This window comes from Typopeltis vanoorti, chromosome 4 (genome assembly GCF_054136105.1).
Source record: "Typopeltis vanoorti isolate ZY-2024b chromosome 4, IOZ_Tvanoo_1.0, whole genome shotgun sequence".
NCBI classification, from domain to species: Eukaryota; Metazoa; Arthropoda; class Arachnida; order Uropygi; family Thelyphonidae; genus Typopeltis; species Typopeltis vanoorti.
Genome location: NC_143552.1, coordinates 91,203,008 through 91,230,917, shown reverse-complemented (window position 1 = coordinate 91,230,917; position 27,910 = coordinate 91,203,008). Strand labels below are relative to the sequence as shown.

Here is a 27,910-nt window from a genome sequence, read left to right as displayed (position 1 = left end):
TTCAATGCAAAGTTTTTAAGCCTTTTAGGCCCTTTTATAACATATATTTATAAATCTGTGTGTGTGTGTGTGTGTGTGTGTGTGTGTGTGTGTGTGTGTGTGTGTGTGTGTGTGTGTGTGTGTGTGTGTGTGTGTGTGTGTGTGTGTGTGTGTGTGTGTGTGTGTGTGTGTGAAAGAGAGAGAGAGTCAGCCAGATATCACTGAATATGTAATTATTATTATTACCACCCCAAGATCTCATGGAGTCAAAGACTCATCTGGGAGGTCCTTTTATCACACACACACACACACACACACACACACACACACACACACACACACACACACACACACACACACACACACACACACACACAGCTCATCACACCGTGTTTTAAACACATTCAAACTCTTTGCAGACACCACATTCTCAGGCAAGGTATTCCAATCATTCACAACTCTGCACAAAAAAAACCTGCCTCTCACTCCCCTACTCACACCCTTGTTATTCAGTTTTCAGGGGTGACCTCTGGTTCTCCCCTGATCTCCCACTATTCTCTGTAAAACTTCTCCAGCATTGATCCTATAACAACCCTTTACCAACTTGTAGGTCACTATCATATCTCCCCCTCTTCCTACTGTTCATCAGACTGCAATTACATCTTCTCAATCTTTCCTCATACTCGACATTCCAGAGGTCAGAAACTACCTTAGCCAGTCTCCTTTGGACCCTTTCCATCATCTCTTCATCCTTCTGAAAACCTTCTTCTTCTTCTTCTTCTTCTTCTCTTCCGTCTAAGACGGGTTGAGTCTTCTCTTGAGCAGGATCTTCCAGTCTTCTCTATTCCTTGCTGTTCGAAAAAGTTCCCTATATGTTCTGCATCCCGAGATGTTCTTTATTAATTTCAGCCAGGTAATTCTTGGTCTTCCAGGTCTTCTTTTTTCAGTTGGAAAAGTATTGATTAGGACGTTAGGAAGTCTGTTTGCATCCATGCATACAGTGTGTCCAAACCATCTCAGTTGTTGTTTTCTAATTTTTTCTATTATTGTCTTTTTATACAATAGTTCTTGTCTGACTGTGATGTTTGTTTTCTTTTCTATCCAACTTGTTCTATTTATTTTTCTTAAGCATTTCATTTCAAATGCCAGCAGTTTTTTCTCCTCTCTTTTTTTTAACTGTCCACGCCAAAGATATCTTGTTTGTTTTCCAGATTTTCTGTAATTTTCCCATGGTGGTCCATCCTATCGCTATTCTGTGTTTGATTGTTTTGAGTTCATCTATTGTTTCTGTTAGTTTTGATCCAAGGTATATGAAGTTGTCTACTTGTTCTAATTGTTCTCCGTTTAGGGTGGCCGAGATGGTAGTTCTGTTCCTCCCTATTTTCATCACTTTTGTCTTTTGTATATTTATTGTCATGTCATATGTTTTACAGGTTTCATTTAGCTTGTTGATCAACTTTTGTAGTTCATTTGGGATTCTTGCAAGAAGGACGAGATCATCTGCATATTTGATATTATTTATGTTTAAACCGTTGACATCTGAAAACCAGGTGACCAAATCTGGGCACAATAGTCCATGTGTGGCCTAATCAAAGCCTTATACAAGAGTCCTCCGTGTCAGTGTCAGTGTCCTCCGCATCATTCCTAGAAGCCTTTGTGTCGTCTTCACAATTTTGGTGATGTGTCCCCTAAATTTTAGATCCTTATCCACTATCACTCCAAGATCTCTTATTTCCTCTACCTCTAACAATATATTCTCACCAAGCATAAATTCTGCATCCCATCTTTGTTTTCCAAATTTTAAAACCTTACATTTTGCAACATTGAACTCGCATCCCCATTTCCGTGCCCAATCACTCAATCTATTCAAGTCTTCCTGTAAGGCCACAACATCTTCACTACACTTCATGGTTCTTCCAAACTTTGCTTCATCTGCAAACAACTGAATATCTCCATCCAAATCTTCACCTATATCATTAATATACAAGTTAAACAGCAATGGACCTAAAACAGACCCCTGAGGCACTCCACTAGTGACTTTCCTTTTCCTGGATATCACTTTCTTCCCCCCTACACAACTTATAGATACCTATCAGATAGCCATTCTCCAATCCAATGCATCAATCTAATATCCAACCCCATCTGTTCTAGTTTGACTGTCAACCTATCATGAGGTACTCTATCAAAAGCCTTTGCAAAATCCAAGTATATTACTGTGTATCCTTTTCCTCTGTCTAAGGAAGCAGTCACTTTATTCTAATAAGTAAGTAAATTACGAAAACATGACCTCCCTTTAGCAAATCCATGATGTTCATCAGAGATAATACCATTGTTGTCAATGCAACTCTGGATCCTAGTTCTCACAAGCTTCTCCAACAACACCTGACACACACAGATAGGCCTATAGTTTGATGCTTGAGTTTGATCACCTCCTTTATGAAGTGGCACAATCTTGCCCTCCTTCCACTCTTTAGGGACTTGACCAAGTGCAAGACTCGTATTAAAAAAATATGTCAAGGCAGGTGTCAACTCCCTGGCACATTCCTTCAGAATACGTAGTGATATATTATCAAGTCCCACAGCCTTATTAACATCTAGTTTACTCAACTCCCCATACACCTCTTGCTCACCTACAGTTAGTCTCTCCTCCCCATCATCAACTGCTCTCAATCCCTCCATGAAGTCACATTCACAAGATTGAAAGATCTTTATGAACTGCTCATTAAGTATCTCCACCACACATTCTGCATCAGCTGTCTTTATACCATTTTCTCCAATCAATGTCATCCTTCCATAATTATTCTTTCTTTTGCTGGCTACATATCGAAAGAATTCCTTAGGATTCTTTTTTTGGCTTCATTAGCCAACTGCTGTTCATACTTCTCTTTAGCTACCCTCACCAACCAAGTCAACCTCCTTGCTTGGTCTTTGTAGACCTCATAGAATTGGTTATTTCCACTTCTCTTATGCTGTCTCCACAATGCCCTTTTTCTCTGTATCGCATGCTTAATCTCTTTATTCATCCATCTCGCACCCACCTTATTTAACCTTCTCACCCTTGGAATACATTTAGACATTGCATATACTAAACAGTTTTTGAAAATCCCCCAAGCTGCATTGATCTCTTTTCCAGCTAACTCCTCATTCCATGCTATGCCCTCAAGCTGTCTCCTGAGCTCTTCATAATCACCCCCCCCCCTTGAGTTCTACATATACCCTTTTCTCAAAGGGGTCCTCGCGCTGCTGGCAACCACCCAGGTAATCACCTCATGGTCACTCTCACCAATTGGTGGATGATTTGACACCTCATTTACAATTACATCCTCTGATGAGATGACCAAATCCAAGATCCTCAATTCTTGTGTGCCCTCTGTTACATACTGTCTGAGGTAGTTATCCCTCAAAAACTCAAGAAACTCATTTTCTTTACTTCCAGTTGCTATCTCATCATTCCAGTCTATATTGCCATAATTAAAATCACCCATAACGATCACCCTTTTCTTATTTACTTGGCTAATTTGATTGTACATTTCATTATCACCACCATCCACATTACCTGGTCTATAACAACATCCCACCAAGTATTTGATTCCAGTCACCTCTATCTCACACCATACTGCCTCAAAACCACTGATACTATTTCCATCTTGCATCTCTACTTTGTATGGACATAACTCTTTCTCTATCATCAATAGCACCCCCCCTCCCTTTTTACCCCTTCTATCCTCACGTAACACATCATACCCTTCCATCTCTATTCCTGTCAGGATGCTATCCTCTTCCAACCATGTCTCACTTATTCCGACAATCTTTGGGTGAACAGATGCAATCATTGCAACCATTTCATCTGCCTTGTTTCTTATACTTCTAGCACTGGTATACAAACACACACAACAGCTCATTTCTGGATCAATAGCTAGTTCCACTGATACCACTCACTCGATGTAATCTCTCCATGCTAGACTAGGACCATTTTCCTTTCTGCTTCTTCATTTTAAAACCCTTTTCAATTTCAACTGTTTCCTCTTGATCCCTGGTCATCACATTCCTTTCCTGTCTACACATGATCACCTCCTCTTGGAGCATCCACCTTTTTCATGCTGTGTACCCCTGTCCACCCTGAGCCTCCCTGTTTCCCTGCTCCTCTTGCACAACCACTCTCTCATTTTCTATACTCATACCACTCACTTCCCCATTCATAACCATCTCTTCAATCTCTCCTGTCTTAATCTCCCGCTCTTCCACATCACTTCCCATTAGATCTGATTCATTCTCTTTATTCACTTCTCTACCTTCCAGCAGCAGTCTCTCCAAGCGACTCACACCATAACCACTCAAATGCAGTCCATCGCTCCCATACAGTTCACTTCGTCCCTCAAACTCATTCCACACATTATCAAACTGTACTTCCATCTTCTCACACATTTCAGCCAGCATATCATTCATAATCCTTGCTCTCCACCTCATTTCACCACAGTCATACCTAGGCAACACGCTAACTACCCTTCCTGTCACACTATTCTCTTTTATCCTTCTAAGCAGCCTCCTGATATCCATTCTGACACACTCTTTGTCCTCTCTCAAATCATTTATACCTATTAATACTATTAATTCTTTTGCTCGCTCCTGCATGTAATACTCCTGATGAAAACTTTTAAACATGAAATCAATGTTAGAAACATTAAACTATTAGATTTATTGGTTAACATTCTAAAGTTTAGCACTTTGCTCACCTATGCATCATTTAAAATTCTCCCAGTAAGTCCAGTGCATGGACCTTAAATTTTAATTGATTTCATTAAAGAAAATATTCTTAAATATATGGAAGCTTTCAATTTTATTCTCTACTTTATTTATTTAGTTAGTTTTGTCATATACTACATTAATTATGCATTTATGCTGGCTTACAATCTATATATATATATATATATATTTGTCTCGACTTCAAAAAAGCCAGATCCCACTACCCTGTTTATTCAGCATTCCATCTAAAACAACTCATATTTTACATTTCCCTTACCTAACTGCAAAAAAAAAAAAAAAAAAAAAAAAAAAAACAGTGGTGCTTTTGTATCTAGTGCGGGAAATAGGATTACATAATACAATCCTTAGTGTAAACGTAAAGGATTGTATTACACATAATACAATCCTTTACGAAATATTTGTGGAATATTTTCCCTAGCTAAAATTAAAAAGTGGAGATTTACAAAATAATATTAATAACTTAAAAAATGCCAAAGTATCCCCACAAGTGCTAGAAAGCTTAGCACTAACTCTACACCACCAGATTTTGATTTAGTTGGAAAAGCATAACTGAACAGAAATATGGGGAAAGAATCAAGTTAATACTTACTTAAAAAATAACTCAGGAAAAGGGCATCAGCAGGGCAATGCCATCGTTGCCAAAAGTTTGGCCATGCCCAAAGACTGTGTAAAGCCGAGTTCAGATGCCTGAAGTGTGATGAGAAACATCAAACCATTACATGCACAAAAGCAAGAACCACACCAGCCAAATGTGCCAACTGTGAAGGTCCACACCCAGCAAACTACAAAGGATGCAACCACCACCCCAGAAATCACGGAACTACAAGATCCGTCCAACCTCCCCCAATCTGGACAACTCAAAGCATCTCTGCTGCACAATCATCAAACCAACAAAACCCTATCCATAAAAGTCAGGAAAGGGCTCAACCTTCCACCAAGACCTATGCAGAAGCAGCCCGCCCAAAGGACACAATGTAAAGCAATCAAATAGGCTCCAACATCACAGCAATACTGACTGCCTCGCTAGCCACTATGCTGCAGGAATTCAGCAGAACAAACCCAACTCCATCCTCCACAAAGAGATTCCTGCAAGGAACCCATTCCATACTGACAGCACTCAACTATGAATAAAACAAAAGTAAAACCCAACTCACTTCTAATTGCAGCCTGGAATGCCAATGGCCTCACCAACAAGACACTAGAACTACAGGAATTCGCACAAAGACACAACCCGGACATAATGCTGATCAACGAGACCCACCTAAGACCTGCCAAACAACAAAAGTGAGAGGATACACAATATACCGAATGGATAGACTCAGCACCAGAGTGGGGAGGCACTGCCATCTACATCAAACCGTACCTCCACCACAATGCCATATCCAACCCACAGACTACAAACCTGGAGACCACAGGAATACAAGTCCACACAAATAATGCTGGAAGCCTCAAGATATTTGCTGCCTACAACTCACCAAGCAACCCTCTACTGACAGCAGACCTGGATGCAGTCCTTGGCACCACAGACCCCACCATCAGAGCAGGAGACTTGAATGCCAAACACACAGCATGGTTCAGCACCACCAACAACAGAAGTGAATGCATACTACACAGCTATTCAACACTTAACTCAGTTGTGGCAGCAGGACCCACTGAGCACACGCATTACAGCCCTCATGGCAGATCAGATGTACTTGACATAGCTATCCTCAGAAACATCAGTTATCAATACAAACTAGAGACGATCAATGAACTATCATCTGACCACAACCCAATCCTGATCAAACTTGGCACGCAAGACCAACTGGCCCACCAGCACACCTTCATATCATGGGATAGGCTAGCTAAAATCCTACCAGAATACGTTGGTCCTGTACCCATCATCCACAAAAAAGAAGAAATAGATGAAGCAGTAAGCAATCTAACAAACCAAGTTAAAAAAAGCACTAGAAGCAGTCACCAAAACCACAACCAACCACCCAACCAGTCGGCTCCCAGAAAACATTATGGATCTCATCAGAACAAAAAACAAAGCCAGGAAAAGATACCACAACACAAGAGCCCCACAGGACAAGAAAACACTGAACAACTTGAACAACCAAGTCAGAAAAGCACTTCAAATCCACAGGAATCAGGATTGGGACAATAAACTATCATCACTCAACAGAGAAGATCACACAATATGGAAATTTCTGAAGATCCTGCGCACCAAACACGACCCCCTACCCCTCATGCAAACTGCTCATGGAATGGCACACACTGATAAAGAAAAAGCTGAAGCAATAGCAGAAAACCTAGAAAAACAATGCAGCCCATCATATGACAATATAAACATCACCCACATATATAAAGTCCACCAGCAGGTCAAGCGTACCTTAAGACAGTCCAAAGACAAACCAGACAGCATCACCCCCACTACTCCAGTTGAAATAACCAACATCATAAAACATTTAAACAACAAAAAAGCTCCAGGTCCAGATGGAATTACTAACAGAATCATCAAATTACTTCCTAGAAAGGCTATTATACACCTGGTTAACATAACTAATGCAATACTGAGGATACAACACTTCCCCACTGCATGGAAAACAGCAGACATCATACCAATAAAAAAGCCAGGAAACAATCCACAACTCCCGCAAAGCTACCGTCCAATAAGCCTGCTTTCCAACCTAGGAAAGATTGCTGAAAAAATTATCCTTTCAAGACTACAAGAAAAATCAGACCAATTAGGAATAATTCCAAATGAACAATTTGGCTTCCGCCATATGCACAGCACAGTGCAACAAATACACTGACTAGTGGAGCATATCACTCAAGGATACAACTGGAACCTTCACACAGCTGCAGTTTTTCTGGATATTGCTAAGGCCTTTGATAAGGTATGGCATCAAGGATTACTCTACAAACTCATTGAGGCCAACATTCCAACAAACCTTACCCGTCTAATAAAATCATACCTCACTGACAGATCCATGCAGATAAAAATAAATGGCACCATCTCAACTAGGCGCCAGATCCTGGCAGAAGTACCACAGGGATCTCTATTGGCTCCTTTACTTTTCACAATCTACGTGGCTGACATTCCACAGAACCTGAGGACTACCATCACAGCCCTATATGCTGACGACACAGCCATAATGACAAGATCTCTTCGCCCACACCTGGCGATCAGTCATCTCCAGGATACCATCACAAAGCTAGAGAAATGGTTCTCCGACTGGAGGATACAAGTAAACCCCGTCAAAAGCCCAGCTATACTATTCACCAGACGCAAAGCCTTCATCCAAGATGATATTCAACTCCTCGGAAAAAAGATACCATGGCAGACAGATACCAAATACCTTGGAGTACAGCTAGACAAAAAGCTAAATTTCAACAGCCATATCAAGCTCATAGGCACAAAGACATCCAGAACTAGTCCCACTCTATCCCCTGATCAATCGCAACAGCAAATTGGATACATGCAACAAGCTGCTACTATATCAGATGGTAATACGACCAGTAATCACATATGCATCCCCGGCATGGAGTCACACATCCAAATCTAACATCTGGAAACTACAGAGGATACAAAACAAATGCCTGTGGATGATCTTGGACGCCCCATGGTTCGTCAGAAACATGCAGATCCACAGAGAAACCAGAACCCCTGACATCCATTCTCTCCTTCATGACCATGCGGAAAAGTTCTTCAGCAAGGCACACTCTCATCCCAACCCACTAATCAGACAAGCTTCCAGTTATAGTGAACATGACTATTGCAAACATAAAAGACCCAAGGCAATCCTGCTTTCAGCAGAACAGAGCTAACTCCATAGTTCACAAAGTGCGAGCATAAGACTCACCCCCCCCCCATCAAGCTTCTTGACACAGATAAAGGGGAAAATAAAAAGCATTTTATGCTTCACCCAGCAAGCCAGTAACGTTGTTGTTGTTGGAAGAGAGTTGTACAGTAGGTGTGCTCCCGTGATGAGTCTTCGGACTCCTTGGAGGTGTCACGAATAATAATAACAATAATAATAAAATGTTTTTTAATAATAATTTACATTAATTTTTCTAATAACTTTGTTAATTAAAAAGTAAACTTTTTTTATATATAAATTTGCGTTAGAGAAGGGGAATTCTCTTATATCATCCCCACTTCTTGTTGGTCTCATAGCCTTGGCAATAAGGTATCAGGAATAATAATAATAATAATAATAATAATAATTCCAGCCCAATAACGTAAGTACTCCCCCCCCCCGAGATCCCTGCCAATCGCCCTATGAAGATGTAGGGATTCGGCTTAATTACGTGAAATGTATTCCTAATTATACATGTAGCTTAAATATGAAGAATATCTAAACAGTCATTTCTTTGGGGCTTTTATTCAAAGCTGAGCACCGATTGATCTCAAAAGATTATGTCATTGAAAGCTTACGCATATACAATTTATTTTTCAAACAGTTATTACACGTATGTCTCTCTCTCCCTCTCCCATCCGTTTAAACCGTACTTAATTTTTGATCGTTTCAGCAGTCTAAAACGAGCATTCGCAAATTAAAAAGTGATATGTCACGATATTAAATAAAGATATATATAATAAAAAAAAAGTGTGGGTATTACAAAGAATTCAGTTTTATTATTACGAAAACAACCGACACTCACGCTACCTGCCAAAATAGTGTTTTGTTTTTAACACCTGCGTGAGCAGGATATGTTTTATGTAGAGAGAGAGAGTTTCTCTGTCGTAAAGTAATAACAAAAAATGAAGATTTTTTTCATTGCCGTTAAAAAAGAAATCTGTCACTGAATTTTTGAGCTAGTTAAGATTACGGTAACAGATAGCAGTGAAAACGTTATACATTCCCCTTTAAAAATCAGAACACGTGGACCATTACGAAAAGCAAGTCCCAATAAAATCAATATCGAAAAAAAAATCTGTAATCACTCATATGTGGATATATATACTGTACATGATAGTTCTTAAGTTCATTAAAACTGCATTTATTCCAAATATTGTTATTATTATTATTTTACATGTTATTCTTAAGAATGAAATATATGGTCAAGGTTCGGATTCCCAAGAAGGGTCCGATTCTATGATCCTTCACCGATCCAACTGTAGAGTTCTGAACCAAGCGCATTTTTAATTTCTTGTCAAAATGTAATTTGTTGTGCTGATATTCTTGTAAAATAAATAGTTATTATGTCAATAAATGATAGATGGGCTACCATGCTAGTTTCTTTTCTTAATGTAAAATGCTTATTTTAAATAGCTTTCAACAATGGCGTTTACTGTACTGTAGTCCCGAATGGAATGCTTTAATGATGTATGAGAATGCATTTTTTATGGAATGTTCACTACAATTATATCAAAATTTTAAAATTAGCCTTGGAGTTTCTATTCCAATCTTCTGACGTAACGGTGACTTCACCGAGCATCACCCTCATGGTCTTTTGGCAGAAGCAATTCAAATATCATCCCCAGCATTACTTTTTTTTAAGTCCATGTACCGATAACGTATAAAGTAAAAGCATGCAGGTTAACGTGCCAAGAAACAAACCACCACCAACCTCCAAATACCTCCAGTGCTGGGAACATATCCAGAGATGCGCAGAAAGGGAATATGGGGAAAGAGGGGAAAAAAAAAAGAAAGAAAGAAAATGATATAAATATACTACTCAAAAAAAGTTATCACTACAACATCTTTTAGACAAGATTGAGTTTCCTGAACTCTAGCTTAAACATGGCTTAACATTTGAACGCAGCCAGTTAATCATGAAATGTTATTCTTAATCAAATGGGTTGTAGACCCTCTGGTATTTTATTCAAAGGTCATTAAATTTAAAAGCCTAATAAATAAAGATTTTTCTTTCTGGCAAATATGCATTTATTTGCATGTGGAGGGGGGGGGGAGGATGATATAGTTAGTCTTATAAATGATAGATGGGCTACCATGATAGTTTATTTTCTTAGTGTTAAAATGCTAATTTTAAAATGGCTTTCAACAATGGCGTTTACTTTTAAAATGACTGGCTATTATCTGTACATAATTTTATAAGTAAATCAGTGTGGTTTTCGGAATACTTAAAATAGTACATAAAATACAAGGTAGCATTTATGTATTAATTACACTTCGAATAATGCTTAATCATTGTGTTGCAACTATGTTATAGGTGTAATAATTTGCTGTGAAATTTATTATGTACCTTTTCAGAAAACAATAATCAATAATTAATAAAATGTGAACTGAAATAACCAGGTAGATTCATTCAAATACCTAAAAAGCAAATGCGTGGTTTTTGCAAAACTTCTCATGACATACCCCAATCAAGAAAGGAAGATATGCAGGTTCTGTCAAATCAGAAAAACAATCTAACAAAAAGCCAAATATACCTAAAGCTTGGGTAATGTTTGGGAATTCCGATACATTGCCACGTAACATACAATCTCGGTGCTTGAGTGCTAGGATTGCAAATTAATCCAAAATTTGATAACATCCGCATGATATGATTTTTCGGTATCGTAACGATACGGTAACGGCAACTGTAACCAAAACTTTTTTGACTACCTCCAATTTGAATCGATGCCACTACAACAGCCGAAAATAAAAGCGATTTTTAAAAAATAATAATGCCTTTTCAATTAAATGACCTAAATAATAATAATATCAAATATTGTTGTCCCGTACAGAATTTAATTTTGAATGAAATAAAAATAAGAAGTAAAAATATCTGAGTTTGGTTTCTCTTGTAATGATACTGCACGTAATATATGGCAATATAATTAAACTATTGCCTATTAAGTTATACAGTATTTCCGAGGTCTTAAAATAAGAACTTCAACAGTAAAATAAAATAAAATATAGAAACGAAAATACAACCATACCTCTGGTAACAGTAGATATAGTTTGGCATATTCTGACTAAATTTATTTGATACCGCAGATCGAAATTTTGATATTAGCTATATTTAGTTACTGTGGTAGTAAATGTAAACATACAGACAATTCCACGAAAATACTGTAGAACGAAACTATCAAAAATAATTCATTTAGTACAATTTTTTCGATAAAAAATTGTGTGTTGGACAGAAAAAAAAAACAGCATTAACAAAACAGCTACCCAAGCACTTGACTTGCGTATATGAAATAAAAATGTGCGTTAATTACCTTAAACGAATCCACGAAGTATTTAATTCTTTTAGTGGAATTATAGTCATGTATTAAAAAAGAGGGGCACGATATGAAAGGATTACTGGAAGAAGTGAGAAAGAGGGGGAGATGAAAAATGTTAGTTTCTTACTGAGATATGACAGAGTACTGTGCTGTACAGAGTAAAGAAGTGCTATGATTGACAGCAAACGATTCGATGTACAGATATAGAAGAAACCGGTGTGAGTTTATGGATGTATGGAATGAGTTTCATTGTAGAAAAGACTAGTACAAGAGGAAGGGAGACATAAGTCAGAGTCAAGGAAACTAGATAATCATCAGAAGTGTGAGCCTACTGTATGTAAGATCAATTAAGGTTACTCAAACGTGATAATGATATGAATATCAATGAGCATGGTTATGAATCTGGTGAAGGGTAGACCAGTACACTTTGGGTTTAAACATTTTGAGTGTGCGTGAGGACAGGAATGAAGAAGTTGCCTGACTGGATCAAGCAGACTGCAGATGTAAGTATACGGAGATGTAAGTAAATATACTACATCTGACTCTCAAAATCAGATGTAGTAACTGGAATCGAATATAAAAGGGGTAGTATTTTTAGGAAGGACAGAGGAGATAGGAAATGGAGGGTACTACTATACTAATCATATCAGATGATATCAAGGCAGAGCAGAAACTCATAAGAGCAATAATAGTTCCATGTAGCAGTGAGCATGAGGCTATCTGGTGTGAAAGTGAGGCTAACAGGATGAAATGCATGGTGAATGTAACTACAGACGATAAAATGCATCACCAAATTACCTTGATGGATACTAAATAAGAAATCATTATGAGTGACTTAAATTATCTAAATATTGATCCAGTCATGATAAGAAGGAAGGAATTTATTGAGCTACTGCAAACAACTTTCTTAAGCAGCACCTGAAAGAAGGAACTCGATGTCAAAGAATGTTAGATTTCAGCGTCAGAAAGGGGTGCGGGGGAGTCACTGAAGGATGTGACTTTTCTTAAGCTTTCTTCTTAAGATTTGACGAACCTTTAAGGTTCTTAGTTGTGGACTTCGCAACCGCAACTCTAGGATAAGGTGGTTATAGCTGCGTGTGTTCACGAGGCCGGTTTGCCTGTTCTGGGGGACGAAAAACCCGAGTTTCCGGAATGAAAAAAACCTTGAAACTTGGGTTTTTCCGACCAAAGGGCTTCGTCTATACCGACTGAGCTACGGAGGCTCCGTCACATCCTTCACTTTTCCTAATTGGAACATTCTTAATTGAAGCCTTTTCATCCACATTAGTGGATGGGAATCAATTAAGAATGTTCCAATTGATGGATAGGAAGCTTTGAAATGCTACTTGAATGATGTGGTATCAAACTATGTCCATAAAGTTCTATGAACAAATAGGGTAGGAGTGAAATGGAAGCGCAACCTTAGTAAGAGATTCACAGGAATGAGATGTGGGAGGAATATCGTAAGAATAAAGATAGGAAGAATTATGAAATAAATATAGTGAAGGAAGTAAAAGTTACGATTCGTCGAAATGGCTATGCAGGCTAAAGGTAACCCAAAAGAATTTTATCCTTATGCTGCAAATTAGAGAAAGAATAAATGTGGATGAATATCTTTACTGAATGTAGACAGCACATTTGCATCAGAAGCAGATGTGACTGTTCAGTGCTCACTTAGCTAAGATCTATCAACCTGGTGTTATGCAACATGGCACACAGTTACCAAATAAATGAGGAAAGAAATAGAGCTACATCAGAAGGAGGATCTAAAGCACATTACTTGGATGATAATTCGGCAATAGGAGAAAGATGAGGGTATTAGATCGTATGCTAAAGGAATGTTCTGCTGAACTGATTAGGCCCTTGACACGTTTGTATAATTTGAATCTCAGCTCAGGAAAGACCCCATAGGAATATAAAGAATACTGTATACCTATATGACAGCATTGTAAATTAGACACATCAGCACCACCTTTGTACACAAGGATGGTGCTGATGCGTCCACCTACAGACATGACAATATCTCTGGCCTAGTGGTAAATATTTTAGAATTGTTCAGAACTTGCATACAGAAATTAGTTGACAGATAAGCTACATTTTGCAAGGAACGGTATGGGTTTATTAAAGAGAGATCATGTCTGAGCAATCTCTTCATATTTTATAATAATGTTACGTTGTGTTGGGTAAAGAGAATGAATACATTATAATATAGGACTTTACTAAGGCATAAATTGGAAGACATGAGGTTGGAATATAAAACTGACTTGGATGATTTGACTGACAGGCAATAAGGAGGTGGAGAATTTGTCAGATTTAAGGTGACCAAAGGAGTTTCTTTGCAATAAGTCCTTGGATCATTGTTATTTCATCTATACATTGATATTGGGAAAGGCCTGACAGAAGATATTCAGCTATTTCTGATAATATAAAAATAATCAGGGCAATCAGGGATGCTTCTGATATGCAGCACGTAAAGGATGATTTGAATAGGCTGGAACTATGAGCAAATGATAATAGCGATGAATTCAATATTAGTAAGAGTAAAGTTATTCATCTTTACATGCTGAGATTCCCAATGGCATAATACATTTGTGGGATTATGCTTGGAGAAACTGATAAGGCTAGTGATAATGGAGTTCTGGTGGATAGGAAGTGGATAGCAATAGTTGCAAATACAATTTCGAGGATAACTGCGATGCTGAAACGAACATTTGACGTGTAAAGAAAAAAAAAAGACAATTCGCCTCTTTACAAGGCCTTGATACGACCACCACTCGACTGCTTTCTCGGATTTGGTCTTCTGGGTTCCGAGGATATAGAGAAGCTGCGGTAAGGCTGCAAAGAACTGTTACAGAATATAGATTATGAAGATAGATTGGGTGTATGTGAACTGCAGACACTGGTAGACAGGAAAGAGAGGACAGGACAATGTATGGAGAGGACAAGGGATCATTTGTAGACGTTGTATTTATGCAGTTGAGGAAGAGGATGAGAACTGCATTTTATCACCAGAGCAGTTAGTGCGTGGAACAGTTTGCCTGTTTAAGTAGTGAGGGCGTCTTGTGAGAATAAGTTTTAGAGAACGTATGACAACTGACTGGATGATGTGTGGCTCCCTCGATTCCCTAGAATTCTCTGATGATGATGATGATGATGATGAAAATAATACTAAAATCCAAGCAAGTGAATTGCGCATTGCGTCCAGGAAAAAAATAATTATTATTTCAGCAATGGAAAAGTATGTATGTAAGAATATACAGTAAAACCAACAATTCTGATGCACATGAATTCTAGGGGCATGTAATAGATATTTTATAACAGATTCAGCATAGACGTTTTCTCAATGCATCCATTTTATCTGTTGTATCATGTAAGATCTTATCATGAATAATCATTTTGTTAACGTCAGTACTTGCATTTAATGCACTACTATACACAGCATGAAGTGCATTAGTATTAGGCTTAGAGAATCCATTCAAATAACTAAAATGCCAGTTCTACTTTAATTATTCATCTCCTTTCTATATTTATCAAGGTCATTAATATATTAAAACATGGATCATATTTTTGTAAAATTTTATGGCACTGAATTTTTCTTATAATTTGTTTAGATTTTAAGAGTTCAGGAAACTAAAATTTATAAACAATCACAGTTTTCATTCAATCTAGATAATTATTTGCCTAAATAACTAAATATGACAAAATATTTTGTTAAAATGTTTAATCAGAAATCTTACCGTAGAGATTCTAAACTCATGATTTTATCATTTTCATGGATTTCAAGCAATAAATTTGATTTTTTTTTTCTAAATTATCAATGCTATATCTAACTATTGTGAAAAAACATTTTTCTCAGTTGGGACTAATAAGCTTCATTTTCTTATTTGTTAACAAAATTATCTCTGAAGCCTACTAATGATGAATTCATTAATAGGCTTCACTTGTTAAGAAAGTGAAGGTCTCTGGTCAGTGGCGCACTCAGGATTTAATCTTTGAGGGGGGGGGGGGGGGTAAGTAAACGATGTGAGAACACACACACACACTATGCATCGCATACGACCTATGACTGAGCATCTGCAATCGCTAAATCATAAGCAGTAAAGAAACAGAAGACACGACACAGCATAAATTAAAAAAAAATGAATTTTAATTAGGAAAAGATTTTTGGAAAATTTCCTAGTTTTTTTTTTCTTTTTCTTTGGGGGTGGCAGGGGCCCCATGACCTCATCTCTGGGTGCGCCACTGTTTCTGGCTGATCTTACCAGAGACCTTCACCAGAGATTTACTAACCTTTGCTAGAATTTATATCCAGATTTGGCATAAACATACTTGTAGTTTCGTTTTATTTATTACAAAATTGTGTCATTTCTCATGATTTTTACAATAAGTACACGTGACATAGTGCACGTGTAACAAGTCTCGTGTTGCATACCTTCAAAGTAAAAGCAAGTGTGTTTGGAAAGCAGCCAGATTATGCAGCTTTTCGATGTTGTCCAATATTTTAAGTGACGAACAGCGTGGAACGATTACAGCACATAAAACTACCAGATGCCCTCACCCAAAGTGACAATTGGCACGATCGTTATCACCTTCCGTCAGAGAATCCAAAGTAGCACTTTCCAACTGTAGCTGCTAAGAGATAAATTGGTATTCTCGCAAATGACGTGGGCTTCTGTCAGGGGAAGATAAACACGAGTGGCAAGTGCATACAAGCACAGCTCCTATCTCTTTTCACAGATAAGAGCAATTATTTGACGAATATTCTTTCAAAGCTGCAATAAAACCGATAACACTGAGGAAAAATAAATAAAATAAATGAAGCATTGTTTTAAAAGTTCATCTCATCGAATCCATAAAGCCTAAAAAGGAGTATTTTGGGAAAAAATAATTTCTTTATAAAAAAAAATAAATAAATAAAAGAAATCCTCTAACTCATTTTTTTCTTCAGAGGGATTACCCAGAACTCTTTAGTCGTAACTACATTTCAGAAATCGGTTATTAGGTATCTCTACAAATATGTCGTCACCGATAGTTGAGTTCATGGCTACCGAAGATTTATAAACTTCAGAGGTGAGAACACAGCAAGAGCTGCCGCCATATTGTATTCCTAAACCGTAACTGGTATATAATTATCTTAAATAGTGCTGGCGAGTTTTGAATTATGGAATAAAGTTTCCAGAAGGAAAACACCTGCTTATCTGCACCAATAATCAACCAAACATATCATTTATTTAGAATGGGGAAACGACAGTGATCTGTATGTCGTTGTTATTGATTTACAGTTCCTTCACAGCAACGAAGTGCTAGAGAGAGAGAGAGAGACCATAGAATGCAATTCGATTGTATAGCCATTAACCGATAACTCAGTTTAGGCCAAGATCAAGACATATCACCTTGAACCATTCACATGAATATACGAAATATTTCGCAATGGTACTCTATTCACCCCCTCCCGGCAACTGAGCTACTAACTCAGTCATAAATGAAAGTGACTAGGGTATGTTTGCCTAGAGCTCTTGAACGGGAATCGAGCTCAGATCTTTTTTTTTCCACCCAAAGATGGTTCTTTAATAAATCACTCTGCCGGGAAGAATCGAAAATAAAGACTCATTGTCGTAGTAGAGATGTGAATGGACTGGTGAGGCTCTGAAAAAAATTACTGTGGTCAGATGATATTACCAAGTATACTCTCGTGCAGAAACAGACATGCTAGACGGCATATGATAATCACATGAGACATGGACTTTTCATGTCGCCTCCTCCACGATACAAGGAGGTGGAATGATATGGGTGATTGTTCACGTGGAAATTTGATTGGATCGGCCGATATAACTGAAAGGACAAGAAAATTATATCAAATATTTAAACAGTATTTCGGATCATGTACATTCTCTAATGCTGTATTGCGCGCCGAGGGCAGCGGATACTTTCATGATAGTGATGTACCTGTTTGTTCAGCCAGATCTGTCAGTCAGACTCCTAACGGTGATTACTAACCTCCAGCTTTTCAAGAAATACAACAACAGATAGAGCAATCCTTCGATTAGTGCGCCTGATGCGTTCTTTAAAACAGGCGCATTAATCGAAAACGCACTAATGCGCCTGTTTTAAAGGCGCATTAGTGCGTTTTCGATTAATGCGCCTGTTTTAAAGGCGCATTAATCGAAAACGCACTAATCAAATATAATAACCTATGGAAAAAAGCATGATTCGTTCCTCAAATTTCTTTTTTGAACCTTAATTTTTTATAAAAGAATTAAGGTATGTCTCAGGGCCTAGTTAAAGGAAACCATGAAGCTGAAATACAATAAAACATATTCAGAGTATAAATTTTATTATTCTACTTTTTAACAAAGAATTGAGTTAACGTAGTTTGGCGGATATTTTGTTTCTTTTTTTTCATACAACCGACGGTATGGCCCTATTGCCTCTTCTACTCTTCTGCAAATTTTACTGCTTCTTTCTTTATCAGGATCAGCCTCTAGGCATTGCTGCTTAAAAACTTCGATTGTACGAAAAATATTTTCAATTTGTTTCTGTGAAATCTCTTTTGACTGACTATCAGCGGTTAAATTTTCTTCATATTCTTCGGAATCTTCCCGCTGTGCATCTAAATTTAGCAGGTCGGAATTACTCAATTCTTCAGAATGAGATTTAATTAACTCTTCGACATTATCATTGAAGGGGAGAAAGAAAATTATCATTGAAGGATGTACGAATTGGTCGCCAACACGCGAAATCACGTGCTTTATAGATTTCCCAACTGTTATACAAGCAAAATAGTTACCACTTTAAAAACTACAATGATCATAAAAGAAAAGTTAATTTTCCGACGTGTAATAATAAACAACTCATCCCAGAAGACGGATTGATTACCCTGTTATCGGAATGTATTCTCCTTTTAGTGACATGCGCAGAAGTGTCGAAGGATCTCGAATCTGTGGGCGTACTATAGCAGACGATATAAATTTTGGCGGTAAAAATTTGGAACATAGTATTCATAGCGTACATAGAAGTAGTGTACTATGCCATTAAAAATAACTTTGTAAAATGTTTTAAATGGCTAATTAAATTATTTCGTTCTGGTGAATGATTTTTTAAAATAGTTAGCCAAAAAAATGTATAGATAGAAAATTTTTAAAATCTGTAACATTTATTTTTAAGATGTATATAGGCGCACTAATCGAATTTTAGAGGCGCACTAATCGAATTTGGGTATCGAAAAAAAAAATGACGCACTAATCGAGGGATTACTGTACTTTATTTTTTTGTAATCACTTGCCAAACATGAAACTGTTATGTTATTGGTTTTATGACATCTTGTGTGCGGACTTGAGAAAAAAAAATAAACAAATAAATAAAGTTCTGCGGAGAATACACCCCGGTCGTAGGAAATGCCAACTGGAATCATTTTGGTGGGTACCCAAGTATCGGAAATCAGCAAAATATTCCCAAACTTCATCAAATTTAAAATTTCTTGCTTCAGTGTCCATTGCACCCAATGGATTCAATCTGCTTAAGGCTGGCCTATATCCTGGATATTTCTAGAATGTTTCAATTTTAAATTTTCTGTCTCCTGTTCCTAATATGATTAAGATGCACCAAAAATACCAATATTTCGACAAAACTTAAGTGAATGAAATAATGAAGTTAATAAAATATAGAAAGCCATAAAAAATGAAGAATGATAGTAATCGCGGTATTTCTGGATACACCTGAAATTCTTCAATCTGAAATTCTCCAATTTTTTTGTTGTTGTTATTCTTATTACCCGACACCTCCACGGAGTCCATTGCGGGAAGACATCTTAAACCACACAACCCATAATATAAAATGTGTTATTTGCATCGTCTACGACTTAAGTACATTTTTATTACAATATACATTGCACACATACTACACACGCACACTCAGTAAGCAGAGAGAGAGAGAGAGAGTCACTATTAAAATTGTAATATGCGTGCATGAACAAAGATTAGCTGTGAGTTTCTAGTAGCAAAACCAGCGAACACAGCACAGCAATTTGCAAAGGCACTTTTATAGCTAATATAGAGAGTGAACAATTCTAGCAACAACAGTACAAATTTCCAGACGATAATTTTAAAAAAATGTATAAATCTTGGCAGTCTTGAAAAAGATAACTAGCACCAGAATTCATGAGCGAGTAGATGCCGATATGATTTTTTTTTTTTGGGGGGGGGGGGGCACTTTTTAAATTCGATTATGCATTATGTGTAAATTTTGTAGCCTATGAAAGATGTCGGATTCGCTTGGTAAGTCATGTCGACCGATGAGTGTACGAAGAGTTAAAACACCATTTCAGAATGGAATGATAATCAGGTGTCATTTGAATAAAATGCCTGTGTGTATGTGCTACTGCACAGCAATTAAGCATTCCCATGTCCACACTTAACAATGTACTGAAATAATGGAAGTCCACAAGTCACACTTATATGGAAAAGATCATCATCATCATGCGTATCAAGGATTTAGGCCTAGCATGGCCTGTTCCGGCCTTAGAAGTCATCGTTGAATCATTTAAGAGGACGTCCTGGTTTTCTTTTTCCTAATAGCTTGTACTTTAAGGCTTGTTTTTGGTAATCTTTCTATTTTCATTCTTTGAACTTGTTCCATCCATTTATGTTTATATTTTTTAATTTTTTTCTATTACTGGTTCTTGGTTTAATTCTTTCATAATTTCTTCGTCTCTTTTGTGAGCAAATAGGGTATACTTTGCAGTTTTTCTCATAAACTTCATTTTTGCTGTTGTTAATCTTTGTTTGTCTTTTTGTTTTATTGTCCAGATTTCGCGTCCATACATTAAGACTGGTAGGGCTAATGTATAAAATTTGTATACTTTTAGTCTAGTTTGTTTTTGAACTAGGTTTGGTTTAAATATAGAGTTTATTACACCTGTTATTTTTAAATATTTTGCAATTTTTACGTTTATATCTTTTTCATATGTGATCATACATCCTAGGTAGTTAGTTAAATGGATTCACCTGTTCTAAGATCTTGTTATCTATTACTATTTTAGTTCCTGCTGGATCTTGTCCACTAACGGCCATAGTTTTTGATTTTTCTGTTGATATTATCATACCATAATTTTTGGATATCTCATTTAGATCTAAAATAGCTTTCTGTAAGTTATCTTCAGAATTTGTAATTATTATTTGGTCGTCGGCAAAGAGGAGAGTGTTTAAGTTTGCTGTAAGAGAAAGTTTAATTCCTTGATGTAAGTTTTTATTCCATTTTATTATTATTTCATTTAAGTAGATATTAAAAAGAGTTGCTGAGAGGGGACATCCCTGTCGGACCCCTTGGTTTATCTCTCTCGTATATGATAGCTCGTGATTTAATCTTATTTGTATTTGATTATTTTCATATATACTTGTGATAGTTTTTAGGATGTTATTTGGTATTTGTCTTTCTTTTAATATGTTAAGTAATATATTTCTTTTAACTTTGTCAAATGCTTTTTCAAAGTCAATAAATGCAATATGTGTTTCTAAATTGTATTCTCTTCTTTTCTCTATTATTAATTTTAGACAAAAGGCCGGGTCTATACATGATCGTCCTTTTCTAAATCCATTCTGTACTTCTAAAATAAAGTTTTCGGAATATTTCATTAGTTTGCTATTTAAGATTCTGCTACATATTTTGTAACAGGAATTTAGTATACTGATACCTCTATAGTTTTTAGGGTCATCTCTATTACTTTTTTAAAGATAGGAATCACAATTGCTTTTTTCCATTCTATTGGGGGGGGGGATACCAGTTGAGTAAATTTTATTTTAAAATAATAAGAGTTTTTCTTTGAATCTTGTTCCTCTCCAGGTGATTTTCCGTTTCTTGTTTCTTTCAGGCTGATTTCTAATTCTTCTTTAGTTATTTCATTTTCGTTAATTGTTTGCCAGTTGTCTTTTTTTTTAAAATATTTGTCTGTCCACAGTTCTGTGTAGTAATTTAGAAATTCTTCTAATTTCAATTCAGTGTTTAATTTTGTTTTCTTTGGTATCTGCATTTAAGTATTTCAAAATCTTATATACCAGATGATTATAAAATAACGTCAAGTGTTCAGAGCCCTCTAGCGAGTAATGTATTGGACGAAACGCACCAATATTCGGTAGACGTACACAGTGGAACATGGGGATTCGATTTAACGAAAAGAAAAAAAATAGTACCAAAAGTTGACAACAGGGGAAATTTTGGCGCTGCCAAATTAATTTTAGTAGGTGTGACTAATGAATGACTAAATGGCAAATGAGAGACAGCACACATCAATTTCATGACGTTTATTGTTAATTATAAATGAGGTTCAATATGACCACCATTCTGATATTCCAGGAACTGCATACGGTGCACATTTTCCACAGTGGCTCGAACATATCGGAATTGATTTGTCTCACGTGTAACGTTATTCGATCTTTCAAAGTTGGAATATCAGGTACATGTCCTTGATACAGAATGCTTTTAAGAAATCCCCACAGCCAAAAGTCACAAGGATTGAGATCAGGAGATCTCGGTGGCCATGGCATGGGAAATGCACAACTAATGATGCTTCTGTCATAGAAATGCTGTCGCAAAACACGCTGTACCTGAAGTCCGATGTGGGGTGGTGGACCATCCTGCATGAAGATGGTCGAATCGAGACATTTTCTTTGCTGCACTTGTGGAACCACAAAGTTCTGTAGCATATTGGCATACCTGTTAGCATTGATGGAACAGGTCACTAGTCCATTTTGGCGATTTTCCTCGTAAAAGTATGGACGGATGATAAAAGATGCCGTAAATCCGCACCACACTGTCAATTTGGGCGAGTGGATAGGTATCTGCAGACACACGTGCGGATTAGTTGCAGCCCAAATGCGACAGTTGCGTGTGTTAATATCGCCGTTCAAATAAAAGTGCGCTTCGTTACTCCATAAAATCCGCCACGGCTATGCATCATCCACTTCCATGCGCGCTAAGAATCTCAAAGATAAGTCGATTCGTGTGGTCGCATCACCAGGGTGCAATTCTTGAACATGACTGATTTTATAGGGGTAAAACTTCAACATCTGATGTAGGATTTTCCACACCGTTGTGATATCCGTTTGCCGGGTTATTGCTCGTGTACTGCTGGTACCCTGCACATTCGTCACCTCCTGTTCCACAATAGCAGTTGCAAGTTGTTCAACTTGTTGGTGATTGATTGGTTTGCATCCCCTGCACTGCTAGAGTTCCAGTAGTTTCAAATCGCCGAATCAGTTTTCGTAAGTTTGTTACGCTAATCGGTCCTTTTCGTAAATTTTTCATACGCCGAAAATCACGAAGACAAGCACTGGCATTATTGTTCCGCTGATAATAGAGTTTGACTAACAAAGCACGCTCACGTAAGGTAAGAGGCATCGAAAAGCAGTTCATCTACGAATGATAAGAAACATCACATGCTTTCCTTTTATTGCATGATCGCTCACAAGAAACGCGATAATGCAAATTAATGCATTTCACTCGGTAAACAGCGCCAAAATTTGCCCTGTTGGCGACTTTTGGTACTTTTTTTTCGTTAAATCGAATCCCCATGTTCCACTGTGTCGTCTACCGAATATTGGTGTGTTTCGTCCAATACATTACTCGCTAGAGGGCTCTGAACACTTGACGCTATTTTATAATCACTCGATACATTGGGTCTTATTTTATATAAATCATGTTCTAAATTAGAAACAAATTTGTTCCATTTCTATTTCACTTATTCTATTTATCTTATAATCTTTTACTGCTTAACCATTTGTGATAGGCTTCTTTTTTCTTTTTGATTATTTCTTTGATTGTATCATCCCAGATCTTCAGTTTTTTCCTTTTATTGAATTTTTTTGGCCTTTCCTAAGCTTTCATTTGCAGCTGCATTTAGTATTGTTTTTATATTAAGCCATTCTATTTCTTCATTTTGTTTTATTTTATCTAGATATTAGTTAATTCTTTGTTCATATAGCCATTGTACATTTGTGTCATTCAATAGTCTAGTTTTATAAACAAATGTTTCAATTTTTCTTTCTGTTCTTGTTACTTGTAGCCATTTAGGTGGTAATCTTAATTTTATTTTAACAAGGAAGTGGTCACTGCTTATTTCATATCCTCTGTGAACTCTAACATTTTCATTTAATATGAAGTAATCTAATATTGATTTCCATCCTCTTGCTGCTCAAGTATAGTTATGCATGTCTTTATGTTTATAGAAGGAATTCATTATTTTTAGGTTATTATAAACTACAAAGCCAATCAATTTTTTTACCATTCCTGTTTAGAGTATGTTCTCCATGTATTCCTATATTATTATTAATTTTCGTGTTTCCAATTCTTGCATTTAAGTCTCCTGCTAAAATTACGTAATCGTTTTTATTTATTTTATTATATATGTTTTGTAGCTGATTATAAAAATCAATATTATCCTATTCTCTTCCTTCTTCCGGAGCATATAAATCAATTATTGTTAAATAGCCTCTATCTATTTTTATTCTAGCTTCTATTATTCTTTCATTCCATAATTTATAATGTTTTAACTGTTTTGAAAGGGAGTTATGAATCCAAATCATGATACCTGTTTGTGCTCTTTGGTCTCTGTCGACTCCATTGTATATCACATTAAAATTTTCGGTTCTCATAGTTCCTTTTAATTTCTTTTTTGTTTCAGTGATTACTGCTATTTTAAAATTTCTTTCATTTAATAATTGGTCTAATTCTATTTCTTTATATGCTATTCCTCTTATGTTCCAGTTTGCTATGTGTATTATATTTTGTCGTTTCCATTTTTGTTTTACCTTTTCCATTCCAGGGTCGTTTCCTATAGATTCAATCCGATTATCTTTTTCTGTCAGCTTACAAGTAGGATTATGTTCTCCATGTCAGGGGACTAGCCTGACGATGGAATAGCTCAGTGGTAGGGCTGCTACCTTAAGGCTTCTGAATTAGCCTTCTTCCGAATTTAAACCCATAGGAGGAATAGGGTATATTGAAGAGGAAAGAGTAGATTATAGAAGAATTATAGTAAGGTTTATAGAGAAGGCATAGTTGTAAGCCCAGAAATGAAAAGACCCCATAGCCCTTGAGTACTCTAATAGCATAAGGGTCATAAAATAAGAAAAGTTGGCTGATAAGGCCTTATAAGAAAGATTAAAGTAAGTGTATCTTCCTCAAAGCAGAAGAAGGAGAGGACAGATCCAGTTAGGGGTTCATGGGAGTGCCGCTTCCCTTACAATCAAGATGATTGCCCCTTATGGCCCTGTTGGTCCACGAGTCCTTATTCATTATATTCGGACCACCCCACCATATATATACACACACACACATGGTGGGCTCCCCTATCCGCACCCATGGGACGCGTTCTCTAGGGGTTACAGGGTCCCCCGAGAGAGATATATAATTAAAACTTATATGTCCAAAAATGCGACCTGGAGGATGCTTTGGACCTGAGTGGAGTTTCCCAAAGATGATGTTCGGGGATGGTAACGATGTGGGGTTGCTTTTCTGGTGTAGATTAAGTTCAGTGTAATAAATGTTCCGGAGCAGCAAAAGAATGAAAAAAAGTTCCGTGACATGGATGCCAACCTTCTTTTAGGGGATGGCACTTGAAGAAGTTCGTAGTCCATAACATCAAGACTGCCATATTGTACTATGATTCCGGACAGTTGTGCATGACTTATATTGTAGCAGTTTTATGAAACCGGCCCTCACTTTCCAACACGATTACTCTCTATGTTATAAAATAACTATTGCATACATGGGAATTTGAAGAGAATAACTTTAGAACATCGAAGTGGACCCGACAAAACATCTGGGGTACGAACTATAAGAATTACGGCGTTGTCAAGAAAGTCCTATTAATTACTGGAATTTACCTCATCATTTTGTTCTGGATCATATGGAGAACATTTGATTTTTAGACGAGACATTTCGTTTCACAGTTGTATCCACGATTGTCAGAGAAATGAATTTGACCTATAAGTTCTTAGATAACTAAATACTGTACTTGATTAATAAGGAAACCTATTTTTATATTCGAAATTCTTCTTAACACGTTCATTGCCAATCACGCGATATCGCACGATGCGAGTTCTCACCAAACGGCCGATCACGCGTTATCGTGTTGACGTCGCTAACTAAATAAAAAAAAAATAAATAAAAAAATTGGCCACCACACGAAATTCCAATTTTCAGCTTGGCAATGAAAGTGTTAAAGAATATGTACGCGAAGTTTGTGCATTTTAATGTCAAAGAGATATAAATGTCGATCTTAATGGAAATATGTATATAATAACATTTTTATTTAATGAAAATTGATTACTTCGTCCATGTCTGATGTCAGTGTATTAGTTCTCAACAAGAAGGATCAAGCTTTTGTGGTGGTGGTGGGGGGGACACAGCCAGTCTTCACACTTAGGGTTTGGTTGTGCCGCTGGAACGCCTGTAGTTTATAATTTCAAGTTCACACTGCTAAGCACTGTAGTTATCCGGGTTTCAAATGTTTTGTATCCATATTATACCTTCAGCAGTTTTCTCGATAAATGTCTCTAATTCCACAAACCATATATAACTTATTCCCGAGACTCAAGTCATTCGCTGCGGATCCATCGCACATTCCGATATCGTGAATGTCTATACTTTGCGTGATGAAAATCCCTAATACGGAGGTTTTGTTTATTATTATTTTTTTTTCATAGAAGCATTCCTTACGTCAGGAGAAAGATTCCAATCACAATCTTTTGCGATCAAAGGGCTCACGTCGCCTTGTTCTCCTGAGTGCACTTACGAAGAGGCTCGTGTTCACGGGCATGGCATCTTTGGCATGGGGCTAGGTTTCAAAAGAGTGAAAAGAAGAAGAAGAAGAAGAGAACGACGCATGCTTCTTGTGTTCATACACGCTCGATCCTCGAAAGTAACACGTGGTTCCTTATTTCTTCAATTTCTGAAACCCAACCTGGCGTGCTAAAGGTGAAAATTTCGTCCGCTCTTATTGGACCTCTACCCACATTCTCTCCAGTCCTGCAGCAATCGATAACTACCAAATTCACCTTCCCTCGTCCTTTCCAGCTACAATTGAAATAATCCAGTAATTAGAACGATGCTGCCAGCCAAAAACTGTACTGATTCCTGCCACATATCTATTAATCGTTATCAGATTTCTAAACTTCCAATTTCATAATATTATCTGCAACACAGTGCGATAATCTTGAACTTAGTTAATAGTCTCGATCAATTTTCCACAACCTCCGGTCAACTGATACTAATAATATCTATATAGTTTTGCCTGACTGTCGTTTAAACTGGGAAAAACACTGGTTCAGCTTAAAGCAATAATATATTAATCGTGAATCGCATGTGAATAACGTGGAGGATCTTGAACCAGGAATAGTCTTGGATTATCCATGAACTTAAAATCTTTCTCGGTGATACTTTGTAGTGTTAATCTAACTATTATGTCTCTGTACTTTAAACTTTAAAATTATTCATCATTTAATAAAGTGACTCTTTGAAAATGTTCCCGATTAGTATCCGAATAAGCTTTTAATTAACTGAAAGCATCACAGGATTCAGGGTAAAAAAATAACTGAATAGAGAGAACTAAATGTGAAATTTCAGTTCTAAACACAATTATTTAGAACTGGTTCAGAATCAGTATGCGACACAGTGACAAAATATCAGGTTTCAATAATTTCAATCTTGTATTTTTATTCGACACATGTGATCACATAATATAGTATAATATAAATGTTCACATCCTATCCCTAATACGCTAATCAGCAAAAATACATTCTTTATCGATCTAGTTACTTTTTTTTTTTTTTTTTACGTGAGGAGCAGAAAATTTATTGCTTCATAATATTCTTAAATTTCCTAACAAAAAAATTAAACCATAAAAAGGGTGGGACAAAAATTACACATAAAGACTTGCGGAAAAAATGGTTGATAATGCTGTGTCACGTCTTGTATTATCTACCACTCCTTAAATCTACGTAGAAGTGATAC

The 27,910-nt window shown here is 36.8% G+C and overlaps 1 protein-coding gene across 1 annotated transcript in view; it reads right to left on the bottom strand.

The window, feature by feature from the left end:
* The window catches only part of LOC150107494 (calmin-like), a 301,942-nt gene that overhangs the window by 30,387 nt on the left and 243,645 nt on the right, over positions 1–27,910 (bottom strand). The window contains exon 3 of the mRNA XM_090392111.1: positions 10,303–10,320. Within this exon, the coding sequence (XP_090248237.1) occupies positions 10,303–10,320 (18 nt within the window). The remainder of the gene's footprint in view (positions 1–10,302; positions 10,321–27,910) is intronic.